The sequence below is a fragment of the Sesamum indicum genome, linkage group LG8 (assembly GCF_026168435.1).
Source record: "Sesamum indicum cultivar Baizhima isolate 11 linkage group LG8, ASM2616843v1, whole genome shotgun sequence".
Lineage (NCBI taxonomy): Eukaryota > Viridiplantae > Streptophyta > Magnoliopsida > Lamiales > Pedaliaceae > Sesamum > Sesamum indicum.
Window position 1 is genome coordinate 20,512,528 of NC_142664.1, and position 20,554 is coordinate 20,533,081.

A 20,554-nucleotide genomic window follows, 5' to 3' on the forward strand; every position below is an offset into this window, starting at 1 on the left:
ATGTGAAATTGGTTACAGAAAGGAATATGTATGGTGAGGAGTTAGGAGGCATTATTAATTCATTTCATTAATGTGTGAAATAAGAATGTGAAGGGAAGGGGTCTCTTTAACTTTCTAAAGCAGGTAGAGGACTCCTCCATACTCACTCATAAAGGATCATCAACCTTCAAGTATTCGGAGCTGAGTTTACATTACAATTTCACATATTCCTGCCTCATGTTTTTTTAACTCAAATGCAACTTTTATTTGGTGCATGTGCATGCATCCACATATGTATACTCTAGAATTTGTAATATGGGATTATTAGAGTAAATTGTATTAAACCCTTCTTCTATCCAAACAAGCTTTCTAGGCAACAAACAACTACGTACATGAGTGGAACTAACTCTGATGATCCATACCTTCATCTGGTTAGAAAGATTGTCTCAACATACAGTACCTATCAAATACTACACTAAGATAATGCCATCCTCTACAAGAAAACTTAAGCGCCATTCAGACAACCAGCTAGGCAGCCTGCTTTTCCCTGAAAACTCCCCACAGATAAAGCTTCCCCTGGAATCTCCTAAACCTCGATGGCAACTCAACCGAAGTGAAAATCAATAGCTCCGCGTTCCTCACCCGAACCCTCATTGCAACATCGTCCCGCATCATCTCGAAAACCAGGTAGTCGTAAACGTCTTCGTACTTCATCAGAGACGGAAAGAAATACACCGCAATATTATCATCCGTCGGCCCTGACGCCTCAAAACTCTTCGGCCAAACGAAAGACCTCTGCAGAATCTCAACCGGCATCACCTTCTCGAACGCGGCAGCCTCATTGATCACTTTCTCGCACGATCTTACAGACAAATGAGCAGCAAAACCCTCCATTCGTCGGCGGCCGGATTCAACTTCGAAACACCCCGTCCAGATGGGACGAACGAGGGGTTCTGCGCATGTTATCCCTCCAGCAGCAGCGAAAGAATACAAGAAGCCCTTGCTTCCTTTGCACAAAACCTCGTTATCACATTCCGATTCCATGTACTTGCTCTTGGTCTCAACTCCTGGTTCCCGCCTGGTGATCTCATTATCGGATTCCACTACGACCCGCCTTCTCTTCCTGAATTTCTTCGATGGTTTGGATTTTATGCAGTCCTCGCAAAGCCAATCGACAGATTTGTCGTTGGGGTTGGGCATTACATCCATGCAATATCGATGTACAGCGCATTCCTGGCAGTTGTTGCAGTAAACTAAGGATGTTTCGTATCCTACATCACCACATTGTAGACAGATGTTCTTGATTCCCATTGTTCTTGAATTTGTATTTTTCTGAGTGTAGGAACGTGTGAGTTTGTACAATGAGGTTTGAGGTTATATATATATATAGATGAGTTGATGATGGGGACAGTTGAAGGAAATCCTAAATGCAGTTGGAAAAGGGAAGTGTATTTGAAGAAGGATTTTGTTGAAGACTTGGCGGACGGTAGTATTTTAGGTAAGAAGAGTTCCTATGTTGAAAAGGACTCCTGATAGTAGACTATTTCTAGTATTACTTTCTTGCTCGAAAAGGAAAATAACTTGACTGACAGTTTTAAGTTAAACATAGGAAACCTTCTTGGCCAGATAAAATTACAATTTTAGTTATATAAGGATGATAAAATTTTACTTTTGTATGAATTAAATTTGATAATTTGGTGTTGTAATTTTAAAATATTTTCATATTAAGGAAAAATGGTCTGAATTCGTTAATATGACCGAAAATATTTATGTGCTGAATTTAATTGGGTCCATTTTTCCAGTCATTTTGGTGAATTTTTGTTGCTTTAATTCTCAATGTGCAAATTTTAAAAATTACAAGACAAAATTATCAAAATGAATTTGTATTGCCACCCCCTCATTCTTACAAAAGTAAAATTGTAATAATTAATTCGAGGAATATTAGCTTATGTCTGGAATTTATTGTCCGAGGTTGAATATATATGTAATTATGATTATTTTACGTATGATCTTACACTTAATGAGACCTTAATAAAAAAGTTGAGATTCCATCACTCTGAAATCATAAGGCTAAAACTTTATCAAAATGTGTTTGTTTATTTGATTAATTTTAAAATATTACTAATTGGTGATAATTTGATATGTTTTTGTAGTTACCAACAATTAATAACTAAAATATAACGATTTTCTCAAAAGGAAAAAAGCATTATGCAATTAATTAATGAACTACCTCAAACTGGCATCAGCAACCAAACAGTTGAAACCAAATAAAAGCATGCATCCTTTAGATTTCAGGATGAGAATTTGTCTAAGCTGGGAGCCAAGAAACAACCAAATATTGTGTTCAAGCCGAAGCCTCGACGGCAGTTTGAAATTTAGCCGGGACTTTGAGCACGGGAGCCTGGATTTCACCTGGCTTCCCAAGCTGGCCGCAGGCAGCCATCTGATCGTCGCCTCTACTCAGTCTTAGAAATATGACGCAACCTGCTTCGGCAAGGATATTACGAAACTGAATCATCTTCTCTTCACTGGTCGGCTTGAACTGTGACCCAGAATGAGGATTAAAAGAGATGAGATTGATCTTGCAAGGAATGCCCTGGACTAGCTCGATCAACCTCTTGGCGTCTTCAATGCTGCAAAAAGAAAATATGGTATCAGTATCGTTTTAGGGACGGAAATATCAATAAAAGACATGACGTGGCGCTTTTGCACATATTTATGTTTGTCTTTCAGTAAAACTTGCAAGAAAATTGTGTACTTATGGGAACATATAGATGGAGTCAAAATACTAGAACTTATAAATGTGTAGCACACACTGGAAATGGATAAGAAACACATTCACCAACAAAGACCTTCACAATTCTTGAATTGTTGCCTTATGATAGTAAGCTGGCAAAAGATTAAACAATCAAGCAAATATCAAGCCCGTGCAATGAAATCCAACTAAATTAACATCCCCTTTTTGTTAGAAGAAAGATCATGTTTTCTTTAGTATGTATCCAAATGTGATGAACAAAAAGCCAATGAATAGGCTTCTTACATAAAATGTTCAACTAGAAACTCTCTGTAATATGAAATACTGGACCTTTTCAAGGAAAAGGAGGATTTAATTAAGTCCATTCCTTGTTTAAGGCGTTCTCAAGCCTGTAGAAATCAAAGGTGCTCATTGTTTTGAGCATGTTGCCTCGTATCAAGAATTAATTGAACTGCAGTAGGAATAGGATTCAAATGCTCAGAAGCATGAATCTTCGAGAACTGATCAATTTTAGAGCATGAATTTCCAGAATGTGTTCTTTTTGGTTTAGAAAGCAAGCATCTTACTCACGGCAGAAGAAGCCATACTGCAATGCATCAAGCAGAATTTATAAATAATTGACTGCCAAGCACCAAAAGAAACAACACATAAGGCTATCTGACCTGTCGTTAACTCCTGCAAGCATTACGTATTCGAACAAGACCTTGTAGTTGTGTTTCAAACAAAGTTCCTCGCGGAGCATGTCCAGAAGCAACCGTAGGTTATACTTGCGGTTAATCGGCATGACCCAGTTTCTCACCTGCATAATATTCCCAACCAGTTAAGAATTATGAAACCCTTGATTGAGCAATAAGAAACTTAAACGAAAGGGAAGAGGATAGTAAATAAGTACCTCATCTGTTGTAGCATTTAAGCTGACAGCTAATGCACAGTTAGACTCTTTAAGGAAACGTCTTATTTGAGGAACAAGCCCACTGGTTGAAATCGTGACCTTCCGAGGACTGAAATGAAGGCCATGCTCATCTACCAATATGTCTGCCGCTTTTATAACATTCTCGATATTGTGAAGTGGTTCACCCATTCCCTATAAAGAGGTTAAATATATTCAGTGATTTTACAAAGCTCAATATGCGGAAGGTTTAGAACATAGGAAACTAGACTTGGCCAGATAAGATTTTAGAGGATGGGCAACCCAATTGATGCATAATTGTCACGCCATTAGGACTAGTAGTAGTAGCTTAAGACTACTGATGTCAGCTCAAATGATCTGACTGATAGACATAAATGTTTAGTAGACAGTTACCATGAATACAACATTGGTTATGGTGCCAACTTCACGCGACAGAAGGCGCCTTGCAAAAACGGCCTGCTCCACTATCTCAGCAGCAGACAAATTTCGTTTTAATCCCATTCTGCAAAACAAATCACCACAAGCCACCAGAATTACTATATTGAAAAAATATACAACAGGGAGTCGCTACGCTTCCAGGACTCCAAATATGTCCTACTTCTAAAGCACTTGAAGAGTACATGTATAGCCTTAACCCATTTAACTTGAACTGACTTTACCCTTCATCATATTCAGTCCGCAGAAGGAAGGCAATATTTCAGTGCAAAAGTTTATCTTTAAGTAAGAGGCATATGCCGAGAGTACGTTTCTAGTCTTATGCAGATGTTATAAGAAAAATGCCAGAAAAATAATCGAGAGTGATGTTCTTGCCTTCCAGTGTAACAAAACTGGCAATTCATCGCGCAGCCTACTTGACTGGAAACACATACAGTGGTTCGGCCCCTACGGCAAGGAATGATAACAGTTTCTATCACCAGCCCATCATCCAATGTGAATAATATCTGTAACCTCCTGTGACTTCCAAATGAGATAGTTCTCAAAACAGTCCAAGTGCATGAAAGTAATCTATGAAACCTAATGCAAAGTAGTAACATGTGAGAAAGAGGCAGTATAATAGTAAAAAATGATGTGTTCACCTTCTTGGTTCCATCAGATGCTGTGAGCATATCCTTAAAATGTAATGCCTTGAATTCAGCGTGTTCAGCCAACATCCCCTTGAAGTCCTTGTTCAAGCCTAGCAGTAGCAAATGAACAGAGTCAATTCCAGTCCCAACAACTAGAGTAAGAAATTGTATGCGTCTTCAGAACTCTTGGTGGAAAACATATTATACTTGTTTTGTTTTCTTTTGCAAAACAAACAAAATATAGTAAAGTCAAACAGATCAAAGCGAGGAATAAACCAAGGGAAAATACGATTTCTTCTTTTTATTCTGTGAAAGGGAAACATGTAAAGGATATAATGGAAACAATAACTAAGCTGAAAACTTTATTGGATAACTGAAATTTGATTACAAGCACATTTGTTAAAATAGATCCTTGCGGACCAAACAGAGTGACTTTCCTTTCAACCAATCTACTTTTCTCTTATGTGGGAAATTCACATTTTCTTCAATCCCCTGGTCTTGCATTCACTCAAAACAGGGGGTGTATGGAGATAAATGCTTCAAAGAGGTGCATATGGAATTCATATCATATTACGACGCAAAGCATAAAACTAGCTCAAAAGTACTTGAACCCAGATAGAGGGAAATGACCTTCCATTTCTTCATTGTAGTGAGCCCAAATATTATTTCCATAGAGGCGTTTCCATAACATCAAAGCCTGAGCAGGCCTATAACCATGAGACTGAACCCATTTCTGTTGCAGCAGTTTAAAAAAATCAGTAGGAGACATAATAATGACAAACTCATACATAACTAAAACTGCAATCATATTCTAAAGCAAAACGGAAGAACATGATCTAAGCATTACATCAGTCAATCACTACAAGTATTGACATTCTTTCGTGACTTATACAAGAAGAAAGGTCAGCAAAACCAAAAGCAGCTATTGAAATAAACAACCAAGAAAAAGAAGATCATGAGGGAAGCAAAAATTTACAGCAGGAGTTGATCAATAGGAATACTGAACAAGCAACTCATACAGATCTCCAGCAATGCAGCTTTTGTAGATTCCAACTATACAGTTAAGTCTGTCAGCTTTGAGCCATCAATAAAAACCACAGAATTGCCATGTTTAGCTATAAAGAAGTAAATTTGAAACTTGATCGTGATTTCTGAGTGAAGGTTGAAGCTAAAATGTGAAGGAGAATAAGAAGAGAAAAAAACAGTGAATACGAGAAAAGGAAAACTACCTCGAGTTCATGGTATCTCATCCCTTTTAAAAGAACCTTGGAGCCCTTCATTGGAATCCCACTATTCTCCTGGCCCTCTAATAAGCACAAACATGAATAGAGAATTTCTTTATTCTCAAAAAAAAAATGAGTGGAAAATTCAAAGAAAATACAACCCACAAGAACAAGTAAAAATTAAAAGAAATATAGGGATTTTCGTAAAGTTAAGTTGCGTAACAAAGTGTTTGCAGAGAAGGGAAAAGCAGTAATACCTGCAGGGGTGGGAGAGAGAGATGATTGAAGAGTGGCGGCTGCAGAAATTGAGAGGGAGCGGGCATTGGAAAAGGAATGAGGAAAAAGAGAGTGGGTGGTGAGAGGTGGTGAACTAATGGAAGTAGATGGGACTGATGAGAAAGAGAAGGGGTGAATGGTCGTGGTCAGAAAGGGGGAGAATAACTGCCGCCTCATCCATGGCCAGGGGCCGCGGCTCAGCTTCATCTCCATTGCCACCCAACCAGTCTAACATCCAGACTAAATACTGTACTGTCAAAACTAATACAATTACATAAAGGCGACCGGCATTAACAAGTAGCGTTTGTAGTGCAACGGTTAGGATAATTGCCTTCCAAGCAATAGACCCGGGTTCGACTCCCGGCAAACGCAATTGTCCTTCATATGTTTTTCGACCTTTTTGCTGGAATTTGACCTGTAGCCTCTTTAACTCACATCATTTAAGGGAAAATAATACACTATGTTTAGTTTCATTTTTGACTTATTTTGGTAAATTATGTGGACATAGAAAGAGAAAAATAAAGATAAATAAATATGTGCTAAAGATAATGTGTATGTTTTGATTTATTTTTAAAGATAATATAAAATAAGTATGGTATGTTCGATATTGTTCAGTGGGAAACAAAAACTACTGTTCATTATTAAATCTCGTCTCTTTTATATATATGAGTATGTATATAATTTTTTTAATAAACAAATAAAGGCAGATATTGTCCATTTTTTTCCCATCTCAAAAATGGGCCAAAAATAAACCCAAACACTGTGATAGAGTTTTGGGCAATGCTGAAATTGGGATTTGTCGTTTGGCATCAGTCCGCTTCTCAACTATTATTATTATAGGGGATTTTGTTTCATAAACAAGAGAGCATCATGATCAATCAACTCTACTACGATTACTTCTTCATAAAGCTAAAAAGGTAAACACACAGTGTTATGAGATGAGATATTTCAGGAGGGGAGGATGTGATGAGCTAAGTGGAATAGATTCACCATAGCAATATCAAAGGGCTTGCCAATTGATTGGTTGTTAATATTACAGAGGACAACAAAAAAACATTCATTACAACCTGAAATTTGTTCAGATGACCTTTCTTTTTTCAGAAGCTTCAACGCAATAAGGATACAAAGGTGTTTCTCTGTCTACTTCTCTCGGTGCATAAGGAAGTATATTGATTACTACTCAGGATAATAAACAGACATTCACTAAGTACAGTACATGGGGATTGGCCTCTGCCTGGATTTCTTTTCAACTTCATCCAATCTCAAAGGAAAGCCTTGTTTCTACTCCTCTCTGTCAATCTCTCTAGTAATGAGCTTCTGGGAAGATGACCAACGAGTAGATACACAATCCAGTCATTGACCCAGCAAGTTAGTCCCTGCAAAACAGTTGAAAGTTAGAATCTCTGGTATCGGTGGGTGTTCTTTGGTGAAGTTGGTTAGAAGAGATCAGTCCATAAACATGCTAACGAGGTCAAGAAAGTTCCACTGTCATGAGCCACAGACAGATGCATCCAATCCAAAGTCCCAAGGTTTTCTCTTCTTTCTTCAACAAACAACAGACACTTCAGAACTTAGCAAACAAACGAGCCCTCTATGAGAATATATTGACCCCTTACAGGCTAAAACTCCACATGAGCCGAATCTTCAACATAAATTTGCCCGCGGGATAGAAACATCAGAATTTAAGGATAAGAATAAACACTAATGGAAGACACTTGTCATGGTGAATTAGGTGAAGCGGAGTAGGACCAATTTGCATTTTTTCTGTCGTCTGGTTCCAATGAGGAAGTAAGCCAACGGCCATATGTGTGATAACAACCTAATTTATCCAAGTTCATTCACTTAAAAAGTTTGCAATGACTGTACAGCTCCCCTAGAAGAAACGGATAGGTTCTTCACACGGCCAGAACTGCTCTCTCATAACAAGGATCAATCACTAATCTATTATTATTTTTTGAAAGAACAGCATGCAGTCTGATTTCATCATATGAAAAGTATATCCTCTTTCTTCCCTTAATAGAAGCCAGATTTACCAAAATCAAAAAAACTATTACATTATAGTATAGTTTTCATTAATATTATGGTCAAATTCCTAGCTCCACCAACTCCCTATAACAGCTCCATACAGTAGCGTAGAAATGATTCCTTCTCATAGTTGATATTTCCCTATAATCAACACATCTACTTCCAGGAAATATCACCAGTCATCACAGTCAATTTTAAGCAAATATAACAGCAGATAACCAAAGCATTCAAGAGCTCAAGCAATTAAACAGACAAATTCTTGAAGAAATAAGTAGCATCATTAGAAGGATTACTCATGTTGAACCACAGTCCACAGATGAGAATTCTTACCAGTATTTGATTAAGCCATCCCAGCCGCAGGTTGCAACTTTACTCTGTTCCAATGGATGCCATTCACAACCAATACAAACTCCCTCATGGCACTTGAGAGTTCTAAAGACTTTGCAACTTTTCCAATCCCAAAACCAGCACCGTCCCTCACCATCTCCTGACATGACAAACCGTCCATCAGGTGAAAAGTTAACCTGACAAGCATACCCTGCTACAATGTGTCCGGCAAACCTCTTCTTCTTATTAAGCTGGAATCTCTCCCTGGTACTGTAAATAAGTATCTGATTATCTAAGCTCTGACATGCAAGCCAATTTGAATTTGGGTGCAAAGAGATCGAAGGCATTGAATGCATATGGGGTTCACTAATATACTTTATAACCACCGGAATCCCAAACTCCCATACCCGCAGTGACTTATCATCACTTGAGGTAACAAACCTTCTATTATTATCCACAAAAGTAATTGTGTTAACTGCCCCTAAATGCTGATCATACTCCTGCGTAATCTGCCCCGTGTTTATATCCCACTGGACAATCTTCTTATCACTCATTCCTGCTAACAGCACATTTTGCTTATCCTCATCCGGATTAAGCCTCACTACATAAGGAATCTTCCCAGTTGAAAAAGTAGATATGACTTGCCCTGTCTCGGTATCCCAATATTTAATATTCTTATCATACCCAGCACTCAAAAACTTCGTCCCATCATTGCTAAACCATATATCTCGCACAGCCTTGGAATGCCCCATGTAAGTTCTCATACATTTCCCCGAATTGAAAACATCCCAGATCTTCACTTTTGTATCCATCCCAGCAGACAATATCAAATGACCATGCTTGGGGAAGAACCTAATAGCTGAAACTCCTTTCGTATGCCCACTCCAAGTGTGAACCAATCTTTTTGGTATATAACAATGATCATTACTCGCCTTTGCGTCCTTAGGCGGTGCAATCCACGACCGGCCTTGATAATCCCTGTCCTCTTTTCCATGAAACGTAGTCTTATCAACATGTGCTTCCCCTTTCTCCCTCTCACCCCCTTCCTTCTCGCCCTTCTTCTTCGCATGCTCCTCAGCATACTTCTTCTGCTCCTCAGTCAACTCCCCTTGCACCCACTCTTTCTTCCCTGCCCATGGACTCTTCCTATTCTTCATCAACCATGTATCCGTTGCCGGGTTCTCTACCTCAGCCTCATCCACCTGATCACCTCCCTCATTCTCCTCCAACATCTCCTTCTTCTTCTCCAATTTCCTCTTCTTCTGCTCGTGTTGCGGTATATTATACACAGAAACCCCATCGTGCTTCTTAAACCCTTCAACATCACCCACATAATTGTTCTCAGAAGGATCAGCAGCGTACCCAAATTTATAAAAAGTATTATACTGTTCATCGAACACAAAAGATTCTATATTCGCATCCTCCACGAACCCAAGTTTGTGATTGCGGAGACCCTGAGCAAGGCCGTCTTTCGCGTACGGATGAGAGGGGCCCACAATGGGAGCCCATAGCTGGTCGTAAGTGGGGTTGAAGGAGACGAGGTGTTGGGTCGGGTCGATGGGTCTGTGGGCCGAGGAATGTGCCTGTCCGGCGACGGTGAGGGAGAGCATGGTGTCGTCGACTTTGGGTGCAGCGGATTTGGCCGGGAGCGCAATCCGGACCGGTGATGAGTCGGGTGAAAGATCCGATTCGGCAGTTGTGGTCGGACGTGGATCCGGGGGCGGGGAAGTGTCGTCGTTGTTCTCGTCACCATCCATGTCGGTGTCTCTGTAGGATTGCAGGAGATCCATAGTTAGGGCTTAGAGCTCAATCAGAAGAAATAGGGGAAGAAGAATCTGGCGGCTGTTTCTCGAGCCAGAGGAGTTTAAATATACCAATTTCTTTTTAGGGAATTAGGGAGGAGGATAAATCCCAATTCCCATCCTTATTATATTTCAATTTTTATGTAAATATACAAACCAAACTCAAATTTAAAAAAAAAAGAATCTTTAACAATAACTCAAATATAATTTTAAATCATATAATAATTTTTTTGAATTAAGTAATTACAATTATGCATAAATTTAAGTTATCAGTACCGACATAACTTAGCTCAATCAACGAAGTTGAGACCTAGCTCAATCAACGAAGTTGAGACCTCGTGATTTTAAGATCCTGGTGGTTTTGATCTCAACATATGGGATATTTCTACTTTAATAATAAGTGTAGTACTTCTTTAACTGTAGTGTTTATTAGATATAGTTATTTGATATTTATTAATAGTATATGATTATTATTGTTGTTAATAGTTGTTAGATATTGATGATTGTAATAGAAAAATATCCATCACTTCGCTTCAAAAAAAAAAATTCAATTATTGCCCATGAATATAATATTTTTTTAAGTAGAACACATACATGATTTATCACGTCTCGAAAAAATAAGCAATACTCTATAAGACCAAAAAAATAAATAAATTATAACAACTCACATTAAGATGCGCAATGGCCTGGAATCGAATTAAACCAATAAAAAATTAGGCTCGATTGGTTCAGATCCGTTTGGGACCAGACCAATCATAAGTATTGAAATTTGGGATCAGATCAGCCCAATGTCCCATGACCACTTGGTCTTTAGCGAGATTGGGCTAGGCTGGTTTTATTAAAATAATAAATGGCATATGAGTTTTATTTTACTTTTCAAAAGTGACTGTTTAATATTTTTTATACTTTTGAAACTGTAAAAATCATTATCATTATTGTTATACTTCTAATTTTCTAGTACTTTAGATTATTAACACTCCTTCATTTTCTTTGAAGTTTATTTTAAGTTCTTTTTTAATTTATTATCATCTACATTTATTATTGTAAGATTGTGCATCAAATTATTATTAAATTTATTATATAGTCTTAACTATTGGTTTTTCTAGTTATAATTTTTTATCATAAATTTAAGTAATTATTCAAAAGAAAACCTCAACTTTATATATATATAAAAAAATAGACCATTTCGGATCTGATCTAGTATTGGTTCGGCCAATTCATGGGCTAGGCGTGGGTTTATATATAGATTCAATTAAGGCCTATTTAAAGGCCCATGACTAGTCATAAATAGTAGCGGGCTGGTACATGCTAGTCCTGAACAACTAGAAACTTGAAACTCGTTGTGCACAAACTCACATAAGGTGTATAACTACGTGTCCGTGAGATTTGATCCTACGTCCTCAAACTTGTTTGAACTTGTCTATGTTATATTAACATTTATAAATATATTTTTAATTGTTTTATAATTTAAACAATATCAAATACATTTATGATTGGAAAAAAAAATCAAATTACTCGATACTTGATTGAAATCAAGTGATAAAAGTTTGTCTGAACTCAATTCATTAACCTTAACAAACCAAACATGAAGATTTTTTTTTATCTAATTAAATTTTAAACCCAACTTGAACTCGAATTGATTATGATAGAAATAACAAAATGTAGTTAAAAGTATACCATTCAAGCTCGAATCATAGTTTAAGCTTGATTAAATCAACAATCAAATCAAATTGAAATGTAATTTTTGAAACTCTATAATAACTAAAATAAATTTGAATAATAATGTGTTCAACTCAACTCAAATTATTTACCGTCTTATACATACCAAAATGGGATCAAAATGATCTTATTATGCAGCATGGTGTTGAAGTAAGGGGTTCAATTTTAAGTTTCATAAAGAGTTGAGGTGGTAATGTAAAACGCCGTAATTTTGGGGTGTTGCAGATATTTTCCTGAACTCATCGAATCCCCTCAACCTCAGAATCATGAAAAAACACAATAATCAAGGAAAATAAACGGCCACACGAAACAGAACAGCCCAACTACCAGTAACCAGAAACAACAATGGCGACTCTACCACCTTCAACGCTGCGACTCCACAAACCGAACACGACATTCCCATCATCAGCAAGGCCAAACCCAACACTGAAATTCCACGCGCCACCTCGCGCCGCCCCGGAAGAGGACTCCTCCTCCACCTCAACCTCGTCCGAGCCCGCACCCGACCAGGATGACAGCTTCGAGAACCGCCTCTCACAAGTCCGTGTCCGCTACCGCAGTGGAACCGGGAAAAAGGCCGAGATCCGGAAGTCCCGGAAGGGGAAGAAAACCGGGTCGGGAGCTTCTGGGTCGAGCGTATTTCTCCCGCCCGTGCCGTTAAAAGAGGCAGTGTCAGAGGGGTTGAATGTGGAATTCGGATTCAGTCCGTATTCGGAGCGGATCAATGGACGGATTGCAATTCTGGGATTATCCGCTTTGTTCTTAGTGGAGCTGGCTACGGGCAAGGGAGTAATTAATTATCACACCCCTGCTATTGTTTTCATTCAGGTGTACTTTGTGGCTGCTGTTTCCGCGTTGTATGTAAAGTATGAGAAAGAAAAAGTTAGTGTGTGGCCACAGTCTGAAAAATGATGGCAGTTCTTGAAGTGAATTATAAGTTGTTACAACGTTTTTGTACTAATGTATTGCTCACTTAATTGATCTGAGTTTTGTGCATTTCTTGTTTAATGATCTGAAGTGTTATTTTAATGGTTGCTTTAGTATTTCAGTAATTGTGTTCTGTGACAAGCTTCAATGAAAGAAGTGTGTGCCTCTTTTGCGGGAGACTGGAGTTTAATACATGTTTGGTCCGGCATATTTTGCTCGTAATGATTGCTTTTAGCTTGTTGTTTCTACCGTTACTAATCAGCTCGATGTAATTACAAGATGATTTCTTGTCGGTTGGGTGAGGGTGTTCTTTATGCTAGCCTGCATGAACATATGCTGAAATTGTATTATTTATACATGTACAAGTTCAGTGGTTGTACAGTGCTAGGTGGTTATTACTTGGCACAAGTTCAGTCGATTCCTGAAGCTTCTCAAGTCGATATCTTGCTTGGTTCATCGGATGGTGGTTGGTCAAGTGATGTGATTTTCGCATAGTTAATAGGAAAGCATTTGGAGTTCTGGATAGGAGTAAGGCAAAGGGATACAGAATTGAACAAGTTGATCTATGCCATGAAGAGGTTAGTTAATAGATGTTTCACTTTTCGTGCTGAAGAAATGTTGTGTAGTATGATAATCGATCTTCATTCCTAAAGTTCATTGTTATATCTTTTTTGAATATGATAATCGATCTTCATTCCTAAAGTTTATCGTTATATCTTTTTGAATATTATTCTATCTTTTTAGTGAGTGCTTTATGCTGATAAAGAAGATTAGTAAAGCAGTGGTGAACAAGCAAATGCATCACTCTGGATTTATTATGGAACATGTTGTTGGGTACTTTAGTCGAGAAAAGGAAAATAGGGTTGCTGAGTTTGTTTAGACTACTAACTTATCGCTTAATTACGGCACATTGTATTATGATGAAACAAGACTTGCATGCATTGACATCAGTTGGACCACTTTAATTGGACTTGTACGAAGTTGGTAGACTTTTACATTAAGTCGGACTAATGATCAACAGATACAATAAGAAATAGTGGCATTTTGAATTTCATAAGAAGCGCATAATTGGAAAGATTTCATACTGATGTTATGGAGAGGAGAGTGAATACTGTGACATTAATGTAAGCTGAAACCCTATCACTCAGAAATGCATGTAGTGTGTGCATGTTATGCTTAAAGCTGTCTTCTAATACGTGCATTTTTCAATTGACAGCTTCACCCAAATGTGATGAAATATGTTCGTATCTGTAAACTACTCTTGACTTGGCAGGTCAGAGGCATCCTCACAAGATTCCTTCTCTCTCTTTTTTCAGGATGTCGTCCTGATGACACCTCCTCTCTTGCTAGTGTGCAGCAGTTGAAAGAATCTCCCATTAAGTGGTTAAGTTGACAATTTCAATCATAAGATTATATCCATCATAAATAAATAAAAAAGCAAATAGACTGTTGAAGTATATTTGTCTTGGCAAAATTGGGTTTTGTTTTCCATTTTGGTCTCTGCAGCAAGACAGGTAAGGTTTCAGAGCACTAAAATTAGGCTGGCCTTAACAAGTAGAAAATTTGGCTCATATCTGCTAGTCACAACATTGGTTTTACCAATACAACGAAAAATCTAATGTTCTTGTGCCTGCGATAAGATGAACAATTTCTTGGTTTCTTACAGGTGAAGATGTATGCATACGTGATAGCTTGATGGTTTTATGGTTTCACCTGCTTATAATGTTTGTATTTAACCCTGCTGATTTTTATTTTTTATTTTTGGTTAAATCATTTGGGGGTGAGGGTGGGGGAGCTTTTCGGAGTCCCCGACCCTTCTTCATTAAGATCAGAAAACGAGCAAATTTACAACGGGGGTACTGACTCCCTATCATTTCTAAAAAGCTGGAAAAAAAAAAAGAGTATTATTCTCTTACAAATATTCACCAAAAGTATAAACGAGAAGCACTACTCTCTTACAATAAATCACAAAAACATAAATAAGGATTACTACTCTCTTACAAAAGTGAGACGTGCTAAGATGGATGACAAAGTTGGTGACAGTAATCCAATATATCAAAAAGTTTCTGCCATTATACTCGAATCATCAGTTCCAACTAGCACCTGCAGATCAAGCTATACAAGCAATCAACTATTGTCACCAAAAGTGGTGTACCATCAACAGTTGTAATGCAACAAATGAGAGAAGAGCTAACTGTACATTAGTCACATGAAACTTCAGCTCTCAAATCAAAATAGTGGAGCATCAAAGCAATAACTATGTATGCTCAAAATTGGGATACAACCTAAGCATGCTCATAAGACAAAAAGAGATGAGAGTGTTCCAGAGATAACAACCAAGAAATAGGAACACGCGATAAGCTGCAGAAATTTGTAGTGAACAACAACAAGCAATAAGTTACAGCATACAGAAATTAACAACCGTAGGCAGACAACAATGTAGTAACAGAAATAGTAAAAACAAAAACAACAAAGCAGCCTAACCAACATTCACGTGAAATTAAGGCAACCGATATCAAGTAAGCTACTCAGGGGGATCAACAACAATTTTGAATCAAGCGTGTGGGAGGTCACAAGAGTCAAGGTCAACAATACCTTTCGCTTTACCTGTGAGATGTTTCGTTCTACAAGAAATTCAAATCTGTTCAATGACATCTTCATGCCAGAGCCTAAATTCATTCTTATTTCACTCTTCTTCATTTGATGACTGTCTAGAAAGACTCTAGAAGCATGGGGATGGTGAATTTTCAGCCCAGTATTTTCTTTCTCATGATGATTAAAAATCTAGGTCATCTGTTCTTTTATCTTTCTTTATTGGCCCAGCAGCAGCACCTAATGCAGTTTGGTTTCAGAAAATAGGGGAAATTTCATGCAAAAGTATCGGACTTGTTTGTTAGTTCTTAAATGATATGTGCTAATGTAAGTAAATACTGATACATGGTCCAGTTTGGACTCTGCTAAGCATCGACAATTTTCTCTTATTTTCTTCAGTCATCTGTTTCCTGCACTGTAAAGAGACTGCCGTGCCAAGATTGTCATCTGGAGTGGTGGAAAATCAAACAGAAATAGAAACTCCAAAGAAAAAGGTGGAAGATTTACTAAACAACACAGAATAAATTTCAGTACAAAACATGGAAGAATGATATGTTAGATGCAATCTTATACCGGATCTATGCTCAAAATCTAAGACCTAATCACACTAACATGTAGCGGAACTATAGCAGTTTACTTTCATAACTGACAAACGATAGTTGATGCAAAACTCAAGGGTTTTTCATCTTAATCCTGAGCTTCCTGGCTATAACTGCAGCTCTAGGATGCACCGGCCTCTTATTTGGGTCACTCTGTTCCACTTCTACCCAATTGATCACCTTCAATATAAGTGACTGAGGCAATTTTCTAGCACCTTCTGCCGTTCCTTTTGATTTTCTCGTCCCCTTCTCCATTGCTTTCTCTAGAAACTCCATAAACCAGTTGCCTGCTTCAGTTTCAATCTGCTTCCCCAATTTGATGCTACTCGACAAACTGCAAGATGATCCCGGTTTTTTGTTTTCATCATTCTCTCCTGCAGCTTCAGAGGCCGCTACTCCCTTTTTCTCCGAAGTTGCCTTCTGGTTCAGAGTTGAAGATCTCAAGTGTTTTCCCAAAACTGACTTCTGTTCAGTTCTTTCAGGAAAAGCTGCGATAGATTTGTATAGGGCAGCCCTTCTTTTTGATGCATTTGACTCTGAGTTTGGTTGTCCTTCCACAGAATTGGGGATTAGTTCATGTAAAACTGAGCTTTCTTCTTCATGATACTTTCCAGTAGCTTCCCTTGGTTCTGCATTTGATCTTTTAGCTGTTTCACTAGCAGTAGTTGCTGCTTGGATGGACACCATTTCTGCCACTGCTTGCACAATTTGGTTGTGGAACTCAAGAAATTGATCAAAACAGGTTGATGGGTCATCTAGTTTAGCTGATTTTGTCAAGTTCGAAAATATCCTGAGCAATAAAATTGTGAATGTTATAGCAGGGCTTATACACAAGAAACGATCAAGTCAAGAGTTTATAGATAGGCTTTCGCATCAGAAATAACTTTTTACTTGAGAGAGCGAACAAGGTTCTCGGTGGCTGAGGCATCTCTTAGTGCTTGAAGGGCAACCTTCTGTGCTGTTTCTCGCTGTTGCACGGCCTCCTAAATGCATTAACATGAGGAGATATTTGGGTTAATTACAGCAACTTTCGCCAAAAATTAGCATAGCTATGGACTATATACCTTCTTCTCATGAAATTGTAAAAATCATCTTCTACTCTATAACCCAATTTCGCAATCTAGATAAATTCGAGAGCAGGTGCAGCTCACCTTTCCAAGATTGCTGAGCTTTCCAGGTAAATTCATGTGAAGACTTGTATTTATGGAGTCTGAATCACCAGATAAAATTCGAGATTGTGAAGCAATCTTCGGCTTTGAGTGAGACTCTGCATTTCCACCAACAATGGCGGAATCCGCTGTGTTCACATTCCTCAATATTGGAGGTGGCGTCGAGCTCTTGTTCTCCTGAAATAGGAAAATATTTAACAACCATTAGCAAGTTACAGACATGCAGCCCAACAAACTGCATTAGTGCAAAAATGTACCTACAGCTATGTTGAAGGTACTTTTGGAAATCCTATGCTCTCTGTCACAAACACTTTTGCTCCTTGAGAACTTAGACGAGGAAGGCGTGACAGCACAACTTTTCCGAATTAATGGAGTTTCTCCCTTAGCCTCCACCATTTTAGACAAGAAAGCACCACCTACTGAAGACCTCACCGCGCTCCCATCCCTCATAGCTTTCCCTCTTATCATCGGTGACATAGGAAAATTCCCGGAGAATTTCACTGCACTAGGCGGCCTCTCCTTCACCGGTGTACACTGGTCAAAGTCCAATGGGACCGGCTTCAAATTTCTAGGTGATAGAGGATTTTCACTCCCATTAGGCCCTGTTCCCCAAGAACCCCTTCTAGGAGCTGACAATTTAACATTGGGCTTCTGCTCATTCTTCTCCCCCTTTGCTCTCAACCCCATCAATGGCTCTGGTGTGCCCATCAAAGGGTGCCTCCCTGGGAGCGGTTTGGCGCCCCTAACGACAGGAACAGGCGAACCGGGCTCCAACCTGTCAACGTAAATGAACTGACCCAACTGCATCTTGTTGCTCATAACAAGATCATCTTGTTCAAAAGGGAGACTCACATAAATGGAATGCGAAGAATCCGAAACTTTGATGTAAAAACCATGTTTTGGTAAAAGGTTTTTCTCATCAAGATCTGCGGGAACAATGTCTGTGACCTGCAAAAGCGAGCTCCTGTGCTCGCTTGTGGGCTTCACCCCTGTGTTCATCCCGTCCAGAAGCTTCAACAGAATCCCAGGTGCCAAGGACGCCATGTAAATCTTCAAAAGATCAACCCAAATATATATCAAAATTCTCAAAAAAACAATGGTCCAATAAAACGCCCCTCCTGATCAAGATAGATTAAGCAATACTCTTATCTATTCCCCAAAAGAAAGAAAAAAAAAATCAAGAAATGTAAAGAGGAATCCTATATAATTCTGGGCTAGAATGAAAAAGATGGGAAAAGGGACGAGTCCTCTCAGAGGAATTTCTCCGAATACTTGGGGGTTTCTTAATTGTCTGGAGACAAAATTCTCATTTCTCCAAGGAGAGTTTGCGAGTAGTGAAGACTGAAGAGTGAAGAGAGAGCGGTGGTGTCGTGTGAGGTGTGGAATGAAGTCCCAACGGTCGGCAGCAATGGAAGATTTTAAATTCTGTGAATTCGGAACGTTGCGGATAACGGTCATGTGCTTCATGGTGGGTCAAGTACTCCCAACTTATTAGTAGTCTTTTTTGAATATGCGGTTTATTTGGGGTAAAAAATAAATTACCTTTAAACTTACTCTTCCTAATTACCGGTAGGGGTTTATTTGTATGTTATTTTTTATTTGAATAATTATATTTATATTCCTTAATCTATGATTTATTTATAAAAATCAATCATATTTTTTATATAATTACATATATACCTACCAAAATATCAATATTATTTATACAAATCGCCTCTTTTTTTTGAAAAATTAGACAAACCCTTATAAACTTTAGCATCATTACATAAATTACCCCTATTTTTTTGCTGTTAGGGGTAGTTTTCATAATTATGCAAAAAATATGGTAATTTGTATAAATAGATTATTCGTCAACGAATGTAAATAATTCATTTTTTCTTTTGAAGAAATGTCGATGTAACGTATAGTTACAATTTAAACAAATGTACTTGTATAATTAAATATAATTTTAGGGAATGCTGATGTAATTTATCTTAACAAATTCATCGTGTTTTATGAATATTTACGAAATCCCACGATATTAAAAAGAGAGAGAGAACAATGCAATTTAGTCCCCTGTGATATTAAAAATGAGCAAATTATTCTCTTAAGTGAAAAATATAGCTATTTATCACCCTATATTTTTTAAAATGCAGCAATTTACCCCCATGTATTTTTTAAAATGGAGGGTAAATTGCTCTATTTTAAAAAATACATGGAGATAAATTATTATTTTTTTCAAATGAGGTAATTTGCTCATTTAAAATATCTCATGGAGTAAATTACATTAAACCCATTAAAAAAAAAAACCTAAATGTCTGTCGTAAAATTCCGAAGTTTCCACTAAATCCGTATTTCATTGTAATATATACATGATTGGCGTGAAACGAATAGTATTTTCATGTTCTATAAAATTTTAATGTATGTTGAATCAATCTGGCTATATTTGAATTACGTGAAATTTGCAAAAGAAAACTTTATTTTAAATTGAAAATCATTAATTCATTACCTTTTTGTTTTTTATTATGTTAAGTAATACTTATATACCAAATTTTATCAATTTTATTCCTAAGAGTTTCATTCAACACAATCCTACATTCTCTGCTCAATCTCTACGTTTCCCATTTCGACACAATCTTACTTTTTCTCATCATAATATTTTGCTGCATTTTGTTAAAAATTGAAAAAACACAACCCTACATGAACTTCTTTTCAATGAGCAATATATGATTAGTAGGGATAATTACATTTAGCCACCATATCAAAATGTGAAATTACATTTTTTTCTTAACTAAGTTTTAAATTTATACTCAACTCTTTCTGCAAGTTGCTGATCCCATTTTATTGTAATTTGAATGAAAAATTTTGAAGTTAGTAAAAAAATTATTTTTTTCTTAACTAAGTTTTAAATTTATACTCAACTCTTTCTGCAAATTGCTGATCCCATTTTATTGTAATTTGAATGAAAAATTTTGACGTTAGTAAAAAAATTATATAAGTGTTCAATTTTACCCTCATTTAATATTTTCATATAATAATTTTGTATTTAAGAGAGAAAAAATATAAGGGTAAATTACAATGACATTCTCTGAGATTTGATATAATTAGGAATGCCCCTCTTTGTTTGAAAAATTACCAATATCTCGTTGATTTTAACGGTCGTCTAACAATTAGCCCAATTTATTAGGTTTTCATCTATTTTTTATGC

General features: G+C 37.4%; 5 protein-coding genes and 1 non-coding gene across 7 annotated transcripts; 2 read left to right on the plus strand and 4 right to left on the minus strand.

Annotated features, from left to right (window-relative positions):
* Positions 1 to 507: 507 nt before the first annotated feature.
* On the minus strand, positions 508 to 1,290 carry LOC110012398 (PHD finger-containing protein 1-like). Its single transcript, XM_020695780.2, has one exon. It carries the CDS (start codon positions 1,288 to 1,290, stop codon positions 508 to 510), a length of 783 nt encoding a protein of 260 aa, XP_020551439.1.
* Positions 1,291 to 2,163: 873 nt separating this feature from the next.
* Positions 2,164 to 6,451, minus strand: LOC105168251 (Radical SAM superfamily protein). The gene is made up of 9 exons (XM_011088253.3): positions 6,189 to 6,451; positions 5,938 to 6,014; positions 5,339 to 5,441; positions 4,721 to 4,818; positions 4,455 to 4,585; positions 4,038 to 4,146; positions 3,627 to 3,818; positions 3,397 to 3,533; positions 2,164 to 2,612 (listed from the first exon to the last, which is right to left on the minus strand). Exons 1-9 carry the CDS (start codon positions 6,418 to 6,420, stop codon positions 2,324 to 2,326), a joined length of 1,368 nt encoding a protein of 455 aa, XP_011086555.2. The 5' UTR covers positions 6,421 to 6,451; the 3' UTR covers positions 2,164 to 2,323.
* A 56-nt stretch (positions 6,452 to 6,507) lies between these two features.
* Positions 6,508 to 6,579, plus strand: TRNAG-UCC (transfer RNA glycine (anticodon UCC)). The gene has a single exon. It is a non-coding gene; the product is annotated as a tRNA-Gly (tRNA).
* Positions 6,580 to 7,192: 613 nt separating this feature from the next.
* Positions 7,193 to 10,454, minus strand: LOC105168253 (Transducin/WD40 repeat-like superfamily protein). 2 transcript variants are annotated; one of them, XM_088884254.1, is made up of 2 exons: positions 8,563 to 10,453; positions 7,193 to 7,583 (listed from the first exon to the last, which is right to left on the minus strand). In XM_088884254.1, the coding sequence occupies exons 1-2, from the start codon at positions 10,347 to 10,349 to the stop codon at positions 7,577 to 7,579; spliced, it is 1,794 nt and encodes a 597-aa protein (XP_088740380.1). In that variant the 5' UTR covers positions 10,350 to 10,453; the 3' UTR covers positions 7,193 to 7,576. The 2 variants fall into 2 exon arrangements, with proteins under 2 accessions (XP_088740380.1, XP_088740381.1); XM_088884255.1 differs by lacking the exon at positions 7,193 to 7,583 and having other exon boundaries at positions 8,559 to 10,454.
* Positions 10,455 to 12,337: 1,883 nt separating this feature from the next.
* On the plus strand, positions 12,338 to 13,091 carry LOC105168254 (FKBP-type peptidyl-prolyl cis-trans isomerase). The gene has a single exon (XM_011088260.3). The coding sequence runs from the start codon at positions 12,426 to 12,428 to the stop codon at positions 12,990 to 12,992; it is 567 nt and encodes a 188-aa protein (XP_011086562.1). The 5' UTR covers positions 12,338 to 12,425; the 3' UTR covers positions 12,993 to 13,091.
* Positions 13,092 to 16,080: 2,989 nt separating this feature from the next.
* LOC105168255 (protein CORTICAL MICROTUBULE DISORDERING 4) lies at positions 16,081 to 18,852 on the minus strand. The gene is made up of 4 exons (XM_011088261.3): positions 17,629 to 18,852; positions 17,350 to 17,544; positions 17,090 to 17,181; positions 16,081 to 16,988 (listed from the first exon to the last, which is right to left on the minus strand). Exons 1-4 carry the CDS (start codon positions 18,409 to 18,411, stop codon positions 16,271 to 16,273), a joined length of 1,788 nt encoding a protein of 595 aa, XP_011086563.1. The 5' UTR covers positions 18,412 to 18,852; the 3' UTR covers positions 16,081 to 16,270.
* Positions 18,853 to 20,554: the final 1,702 nt, after the last annotated feature.

Coding starts and splice junctions, on each gene's coding strand:
- LOC110012398 (XM_020695780.2), bottom strand. CDS start 1,290: ATGGGAATCAAGAACATCTGTCTACAATGTGGTGATGTAGGATACGAA.
- LOC105168251 (XM_011088253.3), bottom strand. CDS start 6,420: ATGGAGATGAAGCTGAGCCGCGGCCCCTGGCCATGGATGAGGCGGCAG. Junction 6,015..6,188: donor TCTCTCTCCCACCCCTGCAG/GTATTACTGCTT, acceptor TGTGCTTATTAG/AGGGCCAGGAGAATAGTGGG. Junction 4,147..4,454: donor CAGTTTTGTTACACTGGAAG/GCAAGAACATCA, acceptor TTTGTTTTGCAG/AATGGGATTAAAACGAAATT.
- LOC105168253 (XM_088884254.1), bottom strand. CDS start 10,349: ATGGATCTCCTGCAATCCTACAGAGACACCGACATGGATGGTGACGAG.
- LOC105168254 (XM_011088260.3), top strand. CDS start 12,426: ATGGCGACTCTACCACCTTCAACGCTGCGACTCCACAAACCGAACACG.
- LOC105168255 (XM_011088261.3), bottom strand. CDS start 18,411: ATGGCGTCCTTGGCACCTGGGATTCTGTTGAAGCTTCTGGACGGGATG. Junction 17,545..17,628: donor AAAGTACCTTCAACATAGCT/GTAGGTACATTT, acceptor TTCCTATTTCAG/GAGAACAAGAGCTCGACGCC. Junction 16,989..17,089: donor AACCTTGTTCGCTCTCTCAA/GTAAAAAGTTAT, acceptor TTTATTGCTCAG/GATATTTTCGAACTTGACAA.